The sequence below is a fragment of the Ceratotherium simum genome, chromosome 16 (genome assembly GCF_057802395.1).
Source record: "Ceratotherium simum simum isolate JZ-2026a chromosome 16, ASM5780239v1, whole genome shotgun sequence".
NCBI lineage: Eukaryota > Metazoa > Chordata > Mammalia > Perissodactyla > Rhinocerotidae > Ceratotherium > Ceratotherium simum.
The window spans coordinates 59098655-59115788 of record NC_141915.1 but is presented as its reverse complement, the minus strand read 5'-3'; the positions used below and the strand labels follow the sequence as shown (position 1 = coordinate 59115788).

General features: G+C 58.9%; 1 protein-coding gene across 5 annotated transcripts in view; it reads left to right on the top strand.

Moving 5' to 3' along the window:
* The first annotated feature begins 1869 nt into the window (after positions 1 to 1869).
* The window catches only part of RBFOX3 (RNA binding fox-1 homolog 3), an 86657-nt gene continuing 71392 nt past the window's right edge, over positions 1870 to 17134 (top strand). Inside the window, exon 1 of one of the 5 annotated variants that reach the window (XM_087441716.1) lies at positions 1870 to 2076. In XM_087441716.1, coding sequence (XP_087297842.1) covers positions 1972 to 2076 — 105 coding nt within the window. In that variant the 5' untranslated portion in view covers positions 1870 to 1971. The remainder of the gene's footprint in view (positions 2077 to 17134) is intronic. The other 4 variants (XM_087441717.1, XM_087441718.1, XM_087441719.1 and 1 more) reach the window with 4 other exon arrangements.

Genomic DNA, 17134 nt, shown 5'->3' with positions numbered 1-17134 from the left:
ACCCCTGGGGCATCACAGTGAGGGATTCCAGAGAAAGGTCAGGCAAGTGTGGCCACCTGGCGAGGTGGGTCAGCTCCCCCCTACAGTCTCTCCTCTGTCCCTCATGCCTTCTCCCGTCTGCCTCCCCCTAGACGTTGCCCCCCTTCCATCTAAGAGGAAGATGAACTGGAGGCTGCTTTGTTCTGGGGACATGCCCTAGAAAGGGGCGTCCAAGGGGCACACGCCTGCCTGCCTTGTTCAAATTGAGCTTGTTCCCTTCTGTGGCCCATCCCGCTCCCCTCCTCCTGCTTTGTCTTGAACGGCCCTCTTCAACACAACCTGCAGTGAGTGCAACAGACATCCCAGACATCATCCAACCAACCTCTTAGGTCGGGTGCAGAAACCAAAGCCCAGAGAGGACAGGCGACTTTCCTAAGATCACACAGCAAGTGAGGGGGCCTCCACTTGACTCCAGGCCGCTGGTCTTCCCACTACCAGGGGGTCCCAGCCCTGCTTCCCTTCAGAGTGGGGCTCCCTCTCTGCAGTGAGAGGAGGGGACTCACAGGTGCCTTTAGGTAGGACAGGTGAGTCCAGAATTGGTACTGGGTATCTGGGATTCGCCCCCTTCCCAGAGGAAGTATTCATAAGTGGGACAAGATGCTGGGCATGCCCCCCTGCTGTCTCTGCCTCTGCCGGTGGCGAGCAGCACCCTGTCCCGCTCACAGCGGAGCTCACCTGTGGCTTGTCCTAGTGAACTGAGCTTGGCCGGGGTCCAAAGCGTGGCAAGCCCGCACGCGCGCGTGTGTGTGTGTGTTTGGCTGGTGAAGCTGCAGATGTATGTGCATGTACACACACACACACACCTGCCACAGTGGTGGTGTAGGGACACAGCCCAAACTTGTGCAAAGCGCTGACGGGGGATCAGGGGGTGGTAGCGTGCACTCCTGCCCCGTTGATGTGTGCACATGAAGTCAGGTGTGTTTGGGTGTGGGGAGGGGAGGACGCTTTGTGGCCAGTGCCTCTTGCCCCCCCGCCCCCCATATTAAGTGTCCACAAGATCACGTGCCTGTGGCAGGCTTGGGGTGTAAATAGGGCCTGGGGGCCAGTGGGAGAGCAGGAGAGGCTCCCGCGGGCTCCAGCTGGGTTTCCAAGCTTTGGGCAGCGGGAGAAGCGTTCCCCAGCGCGGAAGCCTCTGCGTAGATGCCCTCATTACATCACCGACATCCCTGCCACTGAGTCGGCCTCCCTTAGGAGAGGCGCTTCTCTCATCGCCAAGCAGGACTAAGCGCCTTCCGGTCGGGCCGCAGAGCCCACAGAGCCGCTCCTTCTCTCCGCAGCGGCCAGACGGCGGACAGAGCTGGGGAAAAGGGAGATTGCAGACCCCAAACTCGGGGGCAGCTGCTGGATGCAGGGAGGAGGAGGAGGGGAGCGGAGGGGCCCGCGGGAGGTGGCCAGGGCTGGCCGCCCCTGCGCCGGCGGGCGAGGGGTTAAATGTGGGATCAGCTGTTGTGCCGTCGTTGCCGATTCTCTTCCCTCCGCGCGGGGGCTGTTTGATGTTGGAGTACGCCAGGGACTCCCCCTCCCACCGCTACACACGCGCGCACACGCGCACACTCACACACGCACACGCACCACTCTTTGCAGACAGGGCTCCGGTGGCTCCAAAGTGACTGACTCGCTCTCCCCCGCTGTCCCTCATCCATTCTCTCGCGCGTATATCCTCTTTTGCCATATTCTCGCGCGCTCTCTCCAGCATCCCCGTCCGGCAGGGGAGCACCGGGCAGAGGCGGGCCGCTTTCCTTCCATGCCTCCCTCTTAAAGAGCGCCACGAGGGGGAGGGGAGGGCCGGAGGAGGAAGAGGAGAAGGAGGAGGAGACCGAGAGGGCGCCCGGGAGGCACGGCGCGCGCACACACCGAGGGACGTGCGGAGGGTGCGAGCCGCGCAGCGAGCGCAGATCTGCCTCCGGCCGCTGGGCGCCCCCCTGCCGCCCCATGCTGTGCTCCATGGCGAACTCGGGCTGCCTCCTGCTGTCCAACTCCGGCAGCATGCTCCCGCACTCCGTGCCCTGCCCGCCCGCCTTCCTCTACCTCCAACAGGTAAGCGGCCCCCGGCCCGGCCCGGCCCCCCGCCCGGCGCACGTGTGCCCCGCGCCGCCGCCCATACCCGCGCTTGGCCACCTCGGCGCCGCCGCCGGGGCCCCGCTGCACTCCCCGCGTCATGGCGCCGGGCCCGGTGAGGGGACTGCGCCCCTGCGCGGCGGCCTAGTGCGGGGTCGCCCGGGGCGCGTGTGGCGCCGGGCAGGGGGCCGGAGTTTGGGGCGTCGCTTGCAACTTTTCCAAAGGCGCGGGAGGGGGCGGCGGGCGGAGCCTCGGGGGAAACCCGAGGGGAGGAAAGGGGAGGGGGCGGAGGTGCTTGGCGCCCGGGTCACTTTGGGGAACTTCGCGCCGGGCCGCGGGGGGCGTGGGGGCGGGGCGCAGGGCCCCTCCCCGGCCGCGTCGGGAAAGCGTGGGGGCCGCGCGGAGGCGGCAGGGGCGCCGAGCTGTGCTGCATTGGGAACCACGCGCCGGGCCCCGGGGGAGGCGGGCCACCCGCTTGGTGGGGCTGGCTGGCAAGGGAGGCCCTGGGAGCTCCGGTCCGGGAGGGGGTTGGGGCTAGAGTTTTGCAATCTGCGGGGCTGCGCCGGAAGCTCGGGCTGGCGAGGGGGGCAGGAAGCCAAGCGACTCTGAGCCCCCAAATCCCCAGGACGCTCCACGGGGAGATGCGCACAGAGTATAGCTGCCGCCTGCCCGCCAGCCGGCCGGGATGTGGAGGGCAGAGGTCTTGCGATCCGCGATCCCCGTTACGGAATCAGTGCGGTCCCATGCCTGCACTGGGAACGGTCTGGGGACTCCCTCGCCTCCCCCAGGCCCTTTGGCCTCTTGGGGCTGCGGTTGTAGGTGCCAGCTTGGCCAGAGCCTGCCGGGGGCTACAGTACCCTGCTTCACCCACTCTGGGTGCCCACGCCTCCGGGCCTGCCCTCCCTCCTTTTGTCGTTGGGGCTGTCTTCATCTTTAGCACCCTCAACCTCTGCCTGGGCCTGCAGGGGCGGGAGCGGCTGCTTGGGGAGGCCTGGAGCTTGACGGGGGTGGACGGTGAGGCCGGACAGCTTCAGCCTGACCTGGGGCCTGCCCGGCCCAGCAGGAGGGCTCCCATAGGGCCAGATCTGCATCCTGGGCTGGGTGTGGACACGGGAAGCAGAGAGTAGGGGAGGCTACCCCAATGCTGGTGATCAGGGTCAGGCCAGGACTAAGGGTCGAAGTGGACGTGTTCCTTCACGGCCTCCCCGGTGCCAGCATTGGAAGGGAGGAAGGCAGAGGTGTGTGTTTCTTGGAGACAGTGAGGCTCCAGGTGGGGCTGGGCCTTTGGACAGTGGGTTCTTGTCTTTTTGTGCTCTTTGGGCTCTCCAGGGAGCCAAGAAGGAAGGAGCCATCGGAGGTGGCTCGGGAGGAGCTGTGGAGATGACAGATAAAGATGGGGCACTCAGAGCTGAGCCAGGGCAGCCAGCCCCTGGGCAGGTGGGCACTCGGGTCGGTTCCTCCCAAGGGTCCACGCGGCAGGAATTGCCAAACATGTTAGCAACTGCAGAGGAAGGGACAGGTCGGGAACATGACGGTCAGGGGCAGAGGGTGGCCGGAAGTGGCCTTCAATCCAGGGTCACCTGTGAGTCTGGGCCGCCCTGGGCACAGCTCAGTGGCAACAAGAGCCGTTGCCGGGGCCTCCATGCCCACAGGCAGGTGTCCGAGCCCAGGCCGTGGCCAAATCCTGAAATTCCCCACAGATGGTCAGGGTGGACCTCGAGGGTCAGCTTTCCAGCACCTCCCAAATTTCCATGGGGTCTCTGGGGTGGGACCCAAGAATCTGCATTTCTCACAAGCTCTCAGGTGAAGTCCAGGGGCACACCACTCAAAGTAGCAAGGATCTGCCCCACCCAGTCCCACCCCCACCTCCCTACTGGGCAGGAATGCCCTGGGCTGCAGGAAGAGGCTCCAGGTTCCATAGGCAGAGTGTGGGATTGGAAACTAATCTATGGTTTACTGATTGTGTTAAGCAAGTCAGTTCACCTCTCTGAACCTCAGGCTCTTCCTCTCAGAAAGAGGGTGAAAGCATACCATCCCCCCGGGCTGAATGGGAGGAGGGGTGAGTTAAGATGAATTAGCAGCAACCTTCCGAAGAAGCCCAGGCAGACATTGGCGCTGTCTGGATGGAGTCAGACCAGTGTTCATGGTTGGAGTGAGTGCACCAAAGTGATCAGTGGGGAAGGCACCCCGGTTCCTCCAGGGCTGGGTGAATGCATCCTCAATGAGTGGCGCTTGAGCTTTCTGTAGGGGCAGCGGGATGGCAAAAAGGCTGCTCGTGAGCCATACGCATCCCGAGTGAATGTCAGCCATGAGCAGGATCATTTCTGGGAGAGCCACAGAGAGTGCCCATAGGGCCAGGCTTTGAAGTTTCCTTCACAGCTGCCTGCAGGGGTGGCCCAGTGTTTCAGTGGGCTGGGAAAGATCTAGAATGCAGCCACTTCCTGCCTGTTTGTGGGGGCCTGTTTTTATAGGCGCACGCGCAGCTCTGGTGGTCCAGGGCCGATACAAAACAAACAGTGACATTTAGAGACCCAGGTTGTCCCAAACCACTTTTGAGTGAGACACAGCCTCCCGTGTCCCCTGGAAGTGGAGGCCACGTGAGGAGGGGGCTGGGGCAGCCCCTGGCCAGGCCTCCAGGATCAGAGCTGCCCCTCCTGCAGGCTCCTGGCGAGGGGTTGCAGGTCTGCATGAGTGAACCTTGGTGCCATATGTAGGCTGCGTGTTCAGTCTCAGCAGCACGTTTGATAACAGGAGCAGGAGCAAAAGATGTGAAATCAAGCAAGGCAAGAGGTGTAGTTTGTGGTGCATTAAGATGCAGCATTTAAACAAGAAGCTTTTGAAACATAGAGTCTTTCAAACTGGAAATTAGAAAATAAAACCCCAACCGATGGAATTCTTTTGTATTAAAACATCAACGTTTACCTGCTGCCCGGGCTGGACCCCAACTGTGCTGAGAAAGGGCTGTGTCCCCTCTGAGACACAGCAGCTCTATACGTAGTTAATTAGAGAAGCTTGTTGTCCAGCGTCCCTCCTCTCAGCTTCTCAGCAGTGCTGATATTTTCCACAGTTCTAACTGTCTGCGGGACAACTTCGGGTCCCCCGACACCGGGAGGAATCCAGCTGCGGTTGGGCTCTGGCGTGTATTAAGAGCTCACCTGAGCGGCCCTGGGCCTTGCTCAGGTTGTGTCCCACACAGCCCGGCCTTGGTTTCCCCACCTGCCCAGCCCGCCACGAGGAGCCCACCTACGGGCTCCGGCTCCATGTGAGTACCTCGGCTCCCTCCAGGGCAGTCCTGGGCCCTGGTTGCCCCACATCTAGCCCCTGCCAGGGATCTTGGGATGGGACGCAGGGAGGCTGCTGTCCCTGGTGCATTGCGGCCAGCGAGGGGTGGGGCCGAGACTGGTCACCTGTCAGAGCAAAGGGACCTGATCTGGAAATCCAGAACGTCCGCAAGACTCCCCATGAGGCCTGGTCTGGGCTCCAGCAAAGAAAGTTGTAGGAATGGGAGGAAAAAACCCCCATGCCCACCAAAAGGGATTTTCTCACGGTAGTTACTTATTATTAAGCTGCAGTGTCCTATAAAAGAGACTCTTATCACTACATCCGCTTGTGAAGCAGGGAAATGGCTCTGGGGGAGAGAGATGTAAGTGCTTAAGTTCTGTACAAAGGAGCCTTAGTGACGGAGGGGCCGGGGCTGCGCTGGCTGGTCAGAGAGGAACGGGCCCGGAGAACGTGAGCACCTGCAGCCTTCCTGAGGGCGGTGTTCTGAGTTCTGTTGGTCTTCTGTCTTTATGTTTTAATCAAGGTGAGATCACAGATAGCTTCCGTTGCTGTCAGAATTGCCAATCACCGGAAGTTTCCATGGAGGATGTGGGGTTTCCATCCAGCTTTGCAGTATGAGGCGGATTGCTTCTTAGAGTTGGTGAGAGCAGAAAGTGCTCCCTCAGGTGTGGAACCCAAAGGCTCCTCCGGGGGTCAGGGAGTTCCAGGATCTGTTCTGAGATTCATTAGGAAGCTCTGCTCTTATTAGTAATCATTCTCTTTGGGGTAGTAACACTGCTAATCACAGGAATTTTTAATAAGAATTAATTACTGTAGCAAAGGTAACACCGCTTCTCAAACCTTCTGAGCACGCCTGGGCGTTTCATCTCCGTTCCTGGGCTGTTGGTGTGTCGCCATGGTGGGGTTCCAGGAACCCCGACTGAGACCTCCTTGCTCGTGGTGACATCATGTGCCTATGAGTACCCCCCGGCCCGCGGGAGGGGCAGGCACCGAACAGCAGCTTGCCCACCTGCATCTTCAGAAGGACATGCTGTTGAGGTCTGGTCTGTTGGCCAGAGCTACATCCTAAAAATTATCCTATGAACTGGGGAGTTTAACCAGACGAGTAGTTGAGGTCACATGACGCTCATTCTAAATTGACCCACCTGGTCTAGGAGCCCTTGCCCCCGGGCATTCTTGGGGACCAAGGATAGCATTGTCTTAGCTACCCATGCCTTGAGACTTGTGTCCTTACGGCGAAACCACGTTACCCTGGCGTCAATTGGTTGCTGAAGTAACTCAGTTATTTCCCTGGGTTCTTCCCCAGTTTTCACTCCGGCAGCTCATGTTTGTTCCAGAATCTGCTGAGTGTATGTGCACATTTTACAGCTGAGGAAACTGAGGCACAGAGAGGTTAGGGAACGTGCTAACTCATATAAAGCTGCTGAGCCTGGATTCGAGCCAGGCAGTCAGACCACCGGATTGCCGCTCAGGTCCGCCTCACGTTCCGGTGAGTAGCGAGGACTTGGGAAGTTCTTTTCTTCTGCGGCCACGTGCAAAAGAAAAATGACTGGTGCAGCCTTCACGTGCCTTAAACGCTCTCGGCTTCCCTGCGTATCTTGAGCCCGGGTGTCCCTGAATAGCCAGCGGTGTTTTGGAGATTCCTTTTGGGTTGGGGAAGGTGGAAGTGGCCTGCCTCCAAAACCCGCGCATCTTGTCTTGTCATGTCTTGTTCCTTGGGGTGAGTGGGTTTCTCTGAAGAGCGTGGAGCAGGGGGCTGTGTCTGGCTGGATGTGGGATGAACACAGGTGGTGAGAATGGCGAGGAGCGGCAGCCGAGGGGAGCTCCAGCTCCGGGCACGGACAGAGGGCTGCTCAGCGCAGGAGCCGCGGGATGCTCCATGTTCAGACCCAGCAGAGCGTGAAGGCTGCGCAGAGCAAGTGGCCTTGGACCCTCAACTGCCCTGTGGGGCGTCTCTGCCCAGAGGCGGGGTGCCTCAGGCCAGGGACAGGGTCCTCCCCAATGAGACATCTCTGAGCCTGAGTCAGTGCGTCAATGTGGAGAGACACGCGTGCCTCGAGGCCTGGAGGGGTTGGGGGTGGTGGGGGAAGTCGTGGGGGGCCTCATAGCATATGGGGAATGGCTGACTTTTCCCAGCGTTGTAGGATTTTCCCGTTCTGTTAAGGAGGTCTGCGACTGTGTCTCATGGTTGTGGCTGAGGTTCGACTCACATACCCAGTTCCCGAGAATCATAAGTGAAGTGTTGGCTGGGCTGTCATCCTCCCCCACCTCAGGGACCCCCTACGACTCTGGGAAGTGGGCCCACCTGCACTGCGGCTCTGGGTTCTTGTGGGGTGCAGAGAAGGCTTGTCCTGACTGCCTCCCGAGGTCCTGGGTTTGGTGGCTGAGTAGATAGTGCTGGCCTTCCCCCCTCACCCTGCTGTCCAGCTGGTAGGGGGCAGAGGAGCAGGGGTGGCTGGCTTGGGGCTAAGCTGACAGCCAGTTGGCATGCTGGGAGGCCCGCAGAGGGCAGGGGAGAACGCTGCAGCCAGGCAAAGACTAGGCCTGCAGCCTCTTCTCTCCTCTGGGTACAGCTGGGTGCCCACAGCCCCCTAGACCAGCGGGGCAGTCGCTGAGCTGCACACACAACTTGGAAATCACAAAATGGCACCATCCTTGGAGGAGATGAGGCTGAAGTCCCAGCCCAAGTGCCCTCTGTCCTCTGTCCCTCTTGCTGAGGACAGCCACCCGAAGGCGGCTCAAAGCAGAATATTGGGTTCCCGGAGGATAGTGGGAGGCTGGCAGGGCCTCAGGCCAGCTCTGGGGCGGTGCCTGCCACTCCTGGCAGCTGGCTCGGCTCCTGGGCCAAGGCAGTGGTCCTGTGGACAGGGCAGGCGTCAGGAGGGAGGTCACAGCTCCTGGCAGCGTGGGGCCTGAGGAGCCTCAGGGGCCTCTGTGACCCAGAGTTGGTTCTGACCCAGGCCCTGTGAAGCAGCGGCTGTGCTACGGGCCTGCAGGAGGGGCTCCCTTACTCCCCAAGGGCAGGGCTTGGCCAGCCACCCTAGACCTCTGGGGACCCCGGTGAGCTGCACGTTGCTGTCCCTGTCTCCTCCTGGCCTCTCTCCCCCCAGCACCTCTCTCTCTGCTCCCCAACAGCCTTCATCCTTTCTCTTCTGCCTTCATGTCACTCGTCCCTAGAATATTCCACGCTGCTAAGACTCTCCCACCTTCTCCTCTCCTTCCCTCCCGGCCTACTTTCTCTTCTCTCCCGTATTCATTTTCTCTCTGCTTTTCCCCTTCACCCTGACTCCCTCCCGGGGTTCCAGTCCCTCCTCATCCCCTGCGCTCTGGCCAGCCCCCGCCAGCCCCTCCCCGGCCTGCCAGCCCATCAGCCAAATTGTTATGTGGCTCCGTCAGGGGCTGCACATACATTACAAATTGCATTTACTCGGACCAGCAGGACTGACCCCAGCCTTTTGTGTCACCAGCGCAGCTGAGCGTGGTCCTTGGCCTCCAGGGCTCCCTTGGGGAGCGAATCCAGTTCTGGAAGGAGACCTAGGTGGGGCTGGGACTTGGGCTGGGGCAGGAGGCCTCGGGCTGCTCGGCTGGGCTGTCAGGCATGTGCTATGGGCCCTGCTGTGGGGCTCCCTGGGGTGGCTCTGGTGCCAGCTGGGCCCAGCCCATCTGCCGGCACTGGAGTCACCGCCAGCTGTAACAGAGACGGGCCGGTAGCCTCTGAGAGGCGGTGGGAGCAAGTCTTGTCCCCCTCCAGGCCAGGAGCTCCAGGGGGCAGGCAAGGTCTCTGTACCCCTGGGATCCTTGCACAGCTCAGGGGATCGACAGACGAGGAGGGGGTGGTCAGCGTCCACGAATTATCTATGGAGTGGCTATTTGTGCCAGGCACTGCATTAGGCCCCGGGTTTAGAGTTGGGAATCAAAGCTCCCGTCCTGTGCTTCCTGGGGCTCACAGGCTCAACTCAGCCTCAGCAAATTGGCCTCGCCAATTTGGGCCATGGACATGCCGTGGCTGCAAGGGCGTGTCCATGGCTGGTCAGAGAGGGGGCCAGCCAATGTCTTCCCTCCCTGGCCAGGGCTTCAGTGTCCAGGCCTCTATGTTGGGATTTCACGTCTTCTTCCTTCCCCTCCAGAGGGCTTTTAGGGTGCAGAGGCTCCTTCTTGCTCCCCCCAGCCCATACCTGCCCCATCACCACCAGCCCAGGTGTGGCGTCCAGCCTCTTCCTCACCCCGAGTGGGTGTCTCCGGCATGCCCAGGTGTGGTGAGTCAGCTCTGAGCGTCTGACCATAGGGAGCTTGTCCAGGGGAGCAGTGGGGGGCCTGGGTGGACATGTGGGAGAGGACTGGTCCCTGGAGCCCCTCGAGCAGGAAGGAGGCTGCTTCATCGTGCTGCCTGAGCCAGTGCAGGGCTAGGCCCACAGGGGACTCCCAGAGTCACACCATCTGCTGGCCATCATGCACACTAGGTGGTCCTGAGAAGTGGCTTCCCCTCTAGCCTGGGAACGGCCGGCTGGAGGTCCTGTAATATTACCCCTGTGGGGGGTGGGGGTAGACTCTGACTGTCCTGGGCTCCCCCCAGCAGCTGGCCCTGGGGCCTAGAGCATGTGCCTGGGCTCTCCGTCTTGTTTCCTCAGGTCTTGTTTCCTCATCTGCAGAGCGGAGGTAGGAACCAGCAAAGGGCGGGGTGCTCTGTCAGCAGCGCCAGGTACGCCCCATGCATATTGGCCCCAGGCTGGTGTCGTCCCTGCCCACATGGAGTCTCGTTCCAGTGGGGAAGGGAGGCAACGGAAAGTCACCAGAAAGGCAGATAAGATTGCCAAGTGTGAGAAGAACAGTGAGGGACAGAGGTGAGAGGTGGAAAGGAGGACACGGGCTGGGGGAGGCCACGTGGCTTGTCAGGCGGGTCTCCCTGTGAGGGCAGAGAGGGCCTTTAGCTGAGACCCGGCAACAGAGGAGGAGGAGCCATTCTGGGCAGAGGGAGCAGCACTGCAGGGCGAAGGCTATGTTCTGCTGGGGTTCACGGCCATCACTCCTGCCCAGGAGGACCCTCGATTCTGCTGTGCCCAGATCACGGCTCCCAGGGCTTAGTCTCATTTAGACAATGTCGCCTGCACCCACACTGTGCCGAGGGGACGATGTGTATGTGCAAGTGTCAGTGAGACTGTGCAAGTGCCTGTGTGTGTTTGTGTGCCAGTGTGTGCGTGTGGTTGTGTATTGTGTGTGGTTGTGTGTTGTGCGTGTGCATGTGTGTGTGGTGGGAAAGCAAAAGGGAGCCACCGTGACGATGAAGATGCAATCCCTAGCCCCCGTGAACCTACCACCAAGCACTGGGGGACATTTGCTTTGGAGGCTTCCCTGGTGCCCTCCACCTCCGCCTGCGGCCACCTGGCCAAGCGAGACGCCCTGTTCTCCTGTTCTGGCCAGGGCTCACCTCGTGTTCCTGTACCTCTTGGCAAAGATGGGCAGGCCGGGAAATTAAGAGGAACGAAAAAAAACAGGCAAAAGAAGTATACACGTCATGAGCCCATGAGCCGCCGCCCTGACGATGATTCTGGGGTTGGGGGTCACTGATACGACACCCTGCTCCCTCCCTTGTCTGAAAGGACCCTCAGGGGCGGTTCAGCTTCAGTGCGTGGTATGTGCAAAGCTCCATATGCCTATGGGGAGGGGGGTCCCAAGACAACACAGGCAGAAACCGTCCCAGTAGAAGGTGGGGGGAGGGAAAACTTCATGCGTCTGGAGCTGCATGGCAAGGCACTGTGGGAAAAGGCCTGGATTAAAAATCAGGAACGTTTGAGTTCTGATCACAGGTCTGCCCGACCTGCCCTTCTCCTCCTGGGCCTCATTCCCTCATCAGGAAACCTGCCAAGGGACCAGTTCAGGGCTGCGCAAACATGGGGAGTGGGGTTAGGAATGGAGAACGCATGCGCGGGAATTTGCTCCGTCCCACGTGTCATATTTTCAGGGGGAAGGTACTGCCACACCATGGCGTATTTAGGGCAGGGCGAATAGGAGCTAAAGGCATCTGGGGGATTCAGTCAAGATCTTGGCAGGCCATCTTCAAAGCTCAGCAGGTTGGCACGTGGGGAGAACAGACCCTCCCACCTGGACAGGACCAGAGGGTGGGAACGGGCAGTGGGTTTACCGAAAAATCTCGAAGGACATTTCTAGCTATAATCTCCCAACTTTAGCATTGGTTGTCATGCGAGGTGGTAAGTTCCCTGTCACAAGAGGAATTCAAGAGAGGCTGGCTGGCTCTGTGTCTCAGAGGCTCTAGAACAATGCTGTCCGATAAAGATATAGTCCCAGCCAATAGGAAAGTTTAAATTTTATAGTAGCCAATTAAAAGAAGTGAAAAGAAGCAGATGAGATGAATTTCAGTAATACCTTTTTTTAACCCTGATTTATCCCAGATATCATCCCAACAAGTAACCAGTGTGAAATACGTTACTAATGAGTTGGTTGCATTCTTGTTTTTGTACTAAGTTTTTGAAATCTGGTATAGATTTTGCACGTACGGCACATCTCCATTCAGACTAGCCACATTTCAAGGGCTCAGTGCTCATGTGGGGTCATGAGTAACATGTGGGGCAGATCTAGAATGTTTCTGTCATTGCAGAAAGTTCTGTTGGACAAATGCAACTCCAGGCCTCACTACTCATAGTCTAGTCTGCAGACCAGCAGCACAGGGAACCAGGTAGAAATGCAGACCCTCCGGCCCCCCAAACCTCCTCCATCGGAATGGGCATGGAATGGGGGACCTGGAGGAGTCCACTGCTCTAAAACTTGGTGTGTTTTGGGGGGCCCCTCCTGCGGCCGCATGTCTCAGAGGCCCAGCATGTCTGCCAGACCCAGGGGCTGGCCTAGACCGACCCCCCAGTGCCAGTCTAGACGGGCTGTGTCCTTGACAAAGCCTTCACCTACCCGTGGCAAAGTGGGAAAACTAAGAGTCTACGAGTAGTAAATGTCTTCGTAAAGATGCGTCTGTTCACTCTTTGTGTGAATCCCCATTTGAATGCCCATTTTAATGAAGTGACAAGGATACCCATGGTTCACTTTTTTCATGTCCGTATTTGGTAAAATAAAAGGTTGGCAGTTGGAATCAATCTGCCCTCCCCCTTCCCCTTTTGAAAAATACATTTTACTAAGTAGTCCTCTTCAAAAGTCTAGAAACCAGTGATCTAGAGCGGAGACCACTGGGCCAGATCCATCCCACCCTCTGTTTTTATAAAAAAAGTTTGGTTGGAACCCGGCCACGCTCATGTGTTTACATGCTGTCCGTGGCAGCTTTTGCGCTGCGGTGGCAGCCTTGAGCAGCGGCAACAGAGACCATATGGCCCGCAGAGCTCGGAACATTTGCTGGACAAGTATGCCGACCCCTGGGCCGGAGCAGCGGTGTGCACAGAGGTGCAGTGGGAGCCGTGCGGTACTGAGGTTTCTTGTCTCCGCGTTCACCAAAATGAAAGGAAACAGACGAAATTCATCTTAATGATATATTTTATTTCACGCAATCCAAAATATTTTCATTGCAACATTTAATCAATCTAAATATAATTGAAGTATTTGGCATTCTTGTTTCATGCTAAATCTTCAGAATACACCGTGTATTTTTCACTCGTGGCCCTTCGCTCATCAGACCAGCCGCATGTCAAATGCCCAGGAGCCGCATGTGGCTGGTGGCTGCCACAGTGGACAGTGCAGTTCTGGAAGGAATGAGGCTAGTTCCAACTAGGGGATCTGGGAAGGTGGCTCAGAAGAGTTGGGCTCTGCCCTGGGTATCGATGGAGCTGAGACCTGCGACAGGTGAGTCTGTGGGCGGAACCATTTCCAAGGGAGGCAGCAGTTTATATGGAGAGACACAGAGTTGAGTGGGTTTAGGGTGGGCTCCTGGCCTGCCTGGTACCTGGGATGTGAGGGAGAGAATGACAACTGGGGTGTTTCTGGGTCTAGGCTGAGAAATTTGAACTTTTTTCAGGGGGCATTAGGGAGCCATGGAAAGTCTCTGAGCAGAGCAGTGGTGTGATCAGTTCTACAGGTAGGGAAGGTTAATCTGGCGTAGAAAAGAAGGCTGCAGAGGAGGAAAAGCCAGGACAAAGGCTTGGGCAAGAGACAGTGGGGCCTGGCCCAGGGGCAGGCAGTGGGGATGAGCTGGGGTGAATAGGGTAGATTTGCAGAAGTGTCCCCTAGACATGGTAACACATGGACCATGGAGAAAGAGGGTCTGTGCAGAATCGGTAGTTTCTGGCTTGAGGTTGGAGCCCATGCATGGTGGGATGCCCTAGGGGCCGTGGCCCAGGCCCTGGCTCTTTGGAGGAGAAAGCCCCCCCGCCAGCCGCTAGTCCAGGAGCCCTCCTGTGGGCGCCAGGTGGGGCTGTGTGCCCTGGTGGAGGACCACGGGTCCTGCCTCCTCCTTTGGCCTCCTTGCAGGCCTGCTCTGATGGACCAGGACAAGTGCCCCAGACAGATGTGAACATCTGGCTATGCCCTTTTGGAAGCTTAACACCTTCACCTCTTGTTCTCCCTAAACATCTGATCTGAGCCTGGCTGCAGCCTGAGGCAGCCCCTCTTGGATCCTGCTGTCCCCAAAATAAACGTGCTCCAAAGCTCATTTGCAAGGTAGATGGAACCACAAACTCCCACAGCCAGAGGAGGCGGTGGCCCCACATCCCCAGCCACTCTCACAAACACCTGGCCAGGGAGGTGCATGGCAAGGGCTTGGGGCAGACGGCAGGTGGCCTCCCCTGCGTACCTGCTGGGTGGAGGGTGACAGGACCAGGAGCATCTGGGGGAGCGCAGGAAGGTCCCAGCTCACCTCTGCGCCACCTGGAGGGCCTTGTGGAGTGAAGCAGGGCTCACCTGAACCGGGCTGGGGGCTGCTTGCCTGCCTGGGCGGGAGGACGGTGGCGCTCGCCAGGCAGCTCCAGCCTCCTGGCCTTTGTCCTTGCTGCGCCTTCCGCCAAGAGTGCCCGCCCCCAGACAGCGGCCTGACATGCCTTCTCACTGCCTTCAAGGCCTTGCTGTCTCCTGAGACCTTTCCTGCCTGTGATTAAGTCATCTAGAAGTGCAGCCGCCTCCATCACCCTCCCGCCCCCTTTCACCCTCCCCTGCGGTACTTTTCTTCGCAGCGTTTGTGGATATCTGGTATATTATACATTTGATTTCTTCTTCTGTTTGTCTGACCCGCCCCTTCTACAAGGGGAAGACTTGTTGTCTATTTTGTCTGCTGCTGTTCCGCCAGCACCTGGAACAGTGCCTGGCACATGGAAGATGCTCCATAAATATTTACTGGTGGTGGAGACCCCTGCCCTCCCTCCACTGGCCGTCTCGGGGAGCGAATGCTCTGTTTCTGTCCTACCCACTGCCCTTTCCAACACCCCCAGCCGGGCGCCCCCTCCAAGCCCAGCCATGTGCGCAGCCAGCCAGGAAGTGGCTGAGGAGCTGCAGGTGACAAAGATAGGGTGGGGGCTTCTGTCACAGCCCCTGTGGAGTTTCAAGGCTCAAAGGACAGGAATGTTCTGGGGGGAGAGCAGGCTTGGCTCCTTCGTTCCACCTCTCTCTCTCTCTTTCTACCGTATGGTTTGTATCTGTGGCTCTTTTTCTATTGAGGTATGAGTCACATCATAAAATACACCCTTAAGAAGTGTACAGTTCCGGGGTTTTTACGATATTCACAAAGTTGTGCAGCCGTCTCCACTATCTAGTTCCAGAGTGTTTTCATCCCCTCAAAAAGAAACCCCATCCCCATTAAGCAGTCACTCCCCTCCTCTCACCTCCCAGCCCCTGGCTCCACTGATCTGCTCTCTGCCTCTGTGGATTTACTTCTGGACGTTTCACATGGACGGAATCATGCAGGATGGAGCCCTTTGTGTCTGGCCACCACTGTTTCTTGGACACTGTGGTGTGGGGGGCTCTGCAGCAGGAAGATGCAGGCTCTGCCCTCAGAGGCCTGCAGACTGGGGAGGCAGCCGGTGTCTTGGTCCTGGGCAGGGTGTGACCTGCAGAGTCATCCTTGGCTGGCCCCTGGAGGGGCCTCGTGGGAGGTTCACCTTCCCTGCGCATGATGGGAGAGTGGGGTTGGGAGGAGCCCCTGCACAACCAGGAGGTGGCCCCTCAACTTTCCCAATTTGGTCTCCTCGTTGCCACCCTAGCATCTCAGTCCGAGCCTTGCCCCTCGTAGTGTGCGTGGAAAGAAACACCCAGACCCTCTGGTTTCTTCTGATGAAACCCAGGTGGCAGGTACTCATCAAGCAAGCACCCTGGGCCCGAGCAGACGTGAGCGCCCCATCCCTGACATCTGGGGACCAGCTAGACAACTGCTGCCTCCATCCCGCGTGCCAAGCCCAGCTCCTCCAGGCCCACATCCCCAAGTAGAAATGACTCCTGGACTCCCTTGGTCCCAGCTCCATGCAGTGGGCCCTCTGTGCAGCGGGGCGGGGGCCTGGGTGGCTGTTTGGAGGCCTCCGGGGCCCAGCAGGCAGCCTGGTGAGAGCGTGTGTGTTTGGTGCAGTGGTTTCCCGGGGTAGCACATATGTATGGACAGCTGTGTGTCTGAAGCACCACAATGTGGCTGAGAATTTGGGACTATGGGTGCAGAGTGAGTCGCTCTCCGGGCTGGCATGTCTCCCCTGGATGCGTGTGCCAGCGCACCGCCTGCGTGACCGGGGCTGGGCCAGGCGCTAGGACAGGGCGAGCTGGAAGGATGAACCACAAATGGCCTACGTTCCCGCACGGGCAGCCTGGCAGCGGAGGCCATGGGCTCTGTCCCTGCCAGACCACCTTTGCTGTCCCAGTCCCCAGGGCTGGAGGTGGGCAGGGCCTCCCGCAGAGCCCTCAGTTGTCTAGAAGTTGGGCCTCCCTGGGCGCCCCGTCCTGCTTCAGTGCACATGGTGTGCTGGGCACTGTCAACAGGGGCTCAAGGAGCAACAGGCCAGGCCTGCCCCTTGCCTGCTTAGTGACCCCTGGCACTTCTCCATCCGGTTTCAGTTTCCTCATGGGTCCGTGGGGCTGACAGTGCCTCCTCCTGTGGCGTCCAGTTGGGGGATGAATGGCACAGTGCAGCCAAAAGTGGCCAGCCCCGGGCCTGGGGCAGGGCCAGCCTGACGGACACTGGCCTCTTCTGTTGTTTAAAGCTCCAAATGTAGTAAGTCAAGACAAGGAATTGCTAAAATAAGGTCACAAAATGTGTAGTTAATCTTAAATATTTCTATTTAGCTAATTAACAATTTAAACCCATACTCGAGCAAATGTTGTGTAATTGTGCCGTTCACAAGCTGATGACAGGGATTTACTTTAATTCAAGATTGAAAGTGTACATTGGAGGCCAAACATTACCTGCCCCATGCAGCCCCGTAGGGCCCGGCAGGCGCCGGAGGGCCTGGGAGGTTGCGGGGAGGGCTGGGTAGTCAGTGCCCTCAGAGCTGGGTGTCAGAGTGGGCCTGGGCGTCCAGAGCCTCCAGGGCCTCCCGGTCTCTCACTGCGGGCTCTGCTGTTTTCCAGCTCCATAGACAAGCACTGACCACCCAGCCCCGTTTACCCACCCCTGCCCGGCACTATGGCTTGCATCCAGCCGGGGCCCCCGCCTTCTTCAGTCAGAGGAAAGAGAAGAGCCATTAGCTGTGCAAGGAGAAGGCCCATCCTCTCCCTCCTTCTCCTTGGAAATTGCTAGAGCCTTTGGAGGGCTCTGTGCAGCCCCTGGGTGGGGGACTGGAGTAGACCCTAAAAGGATCCAGCAGCGGATAGGCAGCTTCCCAAGGCCCTTCTG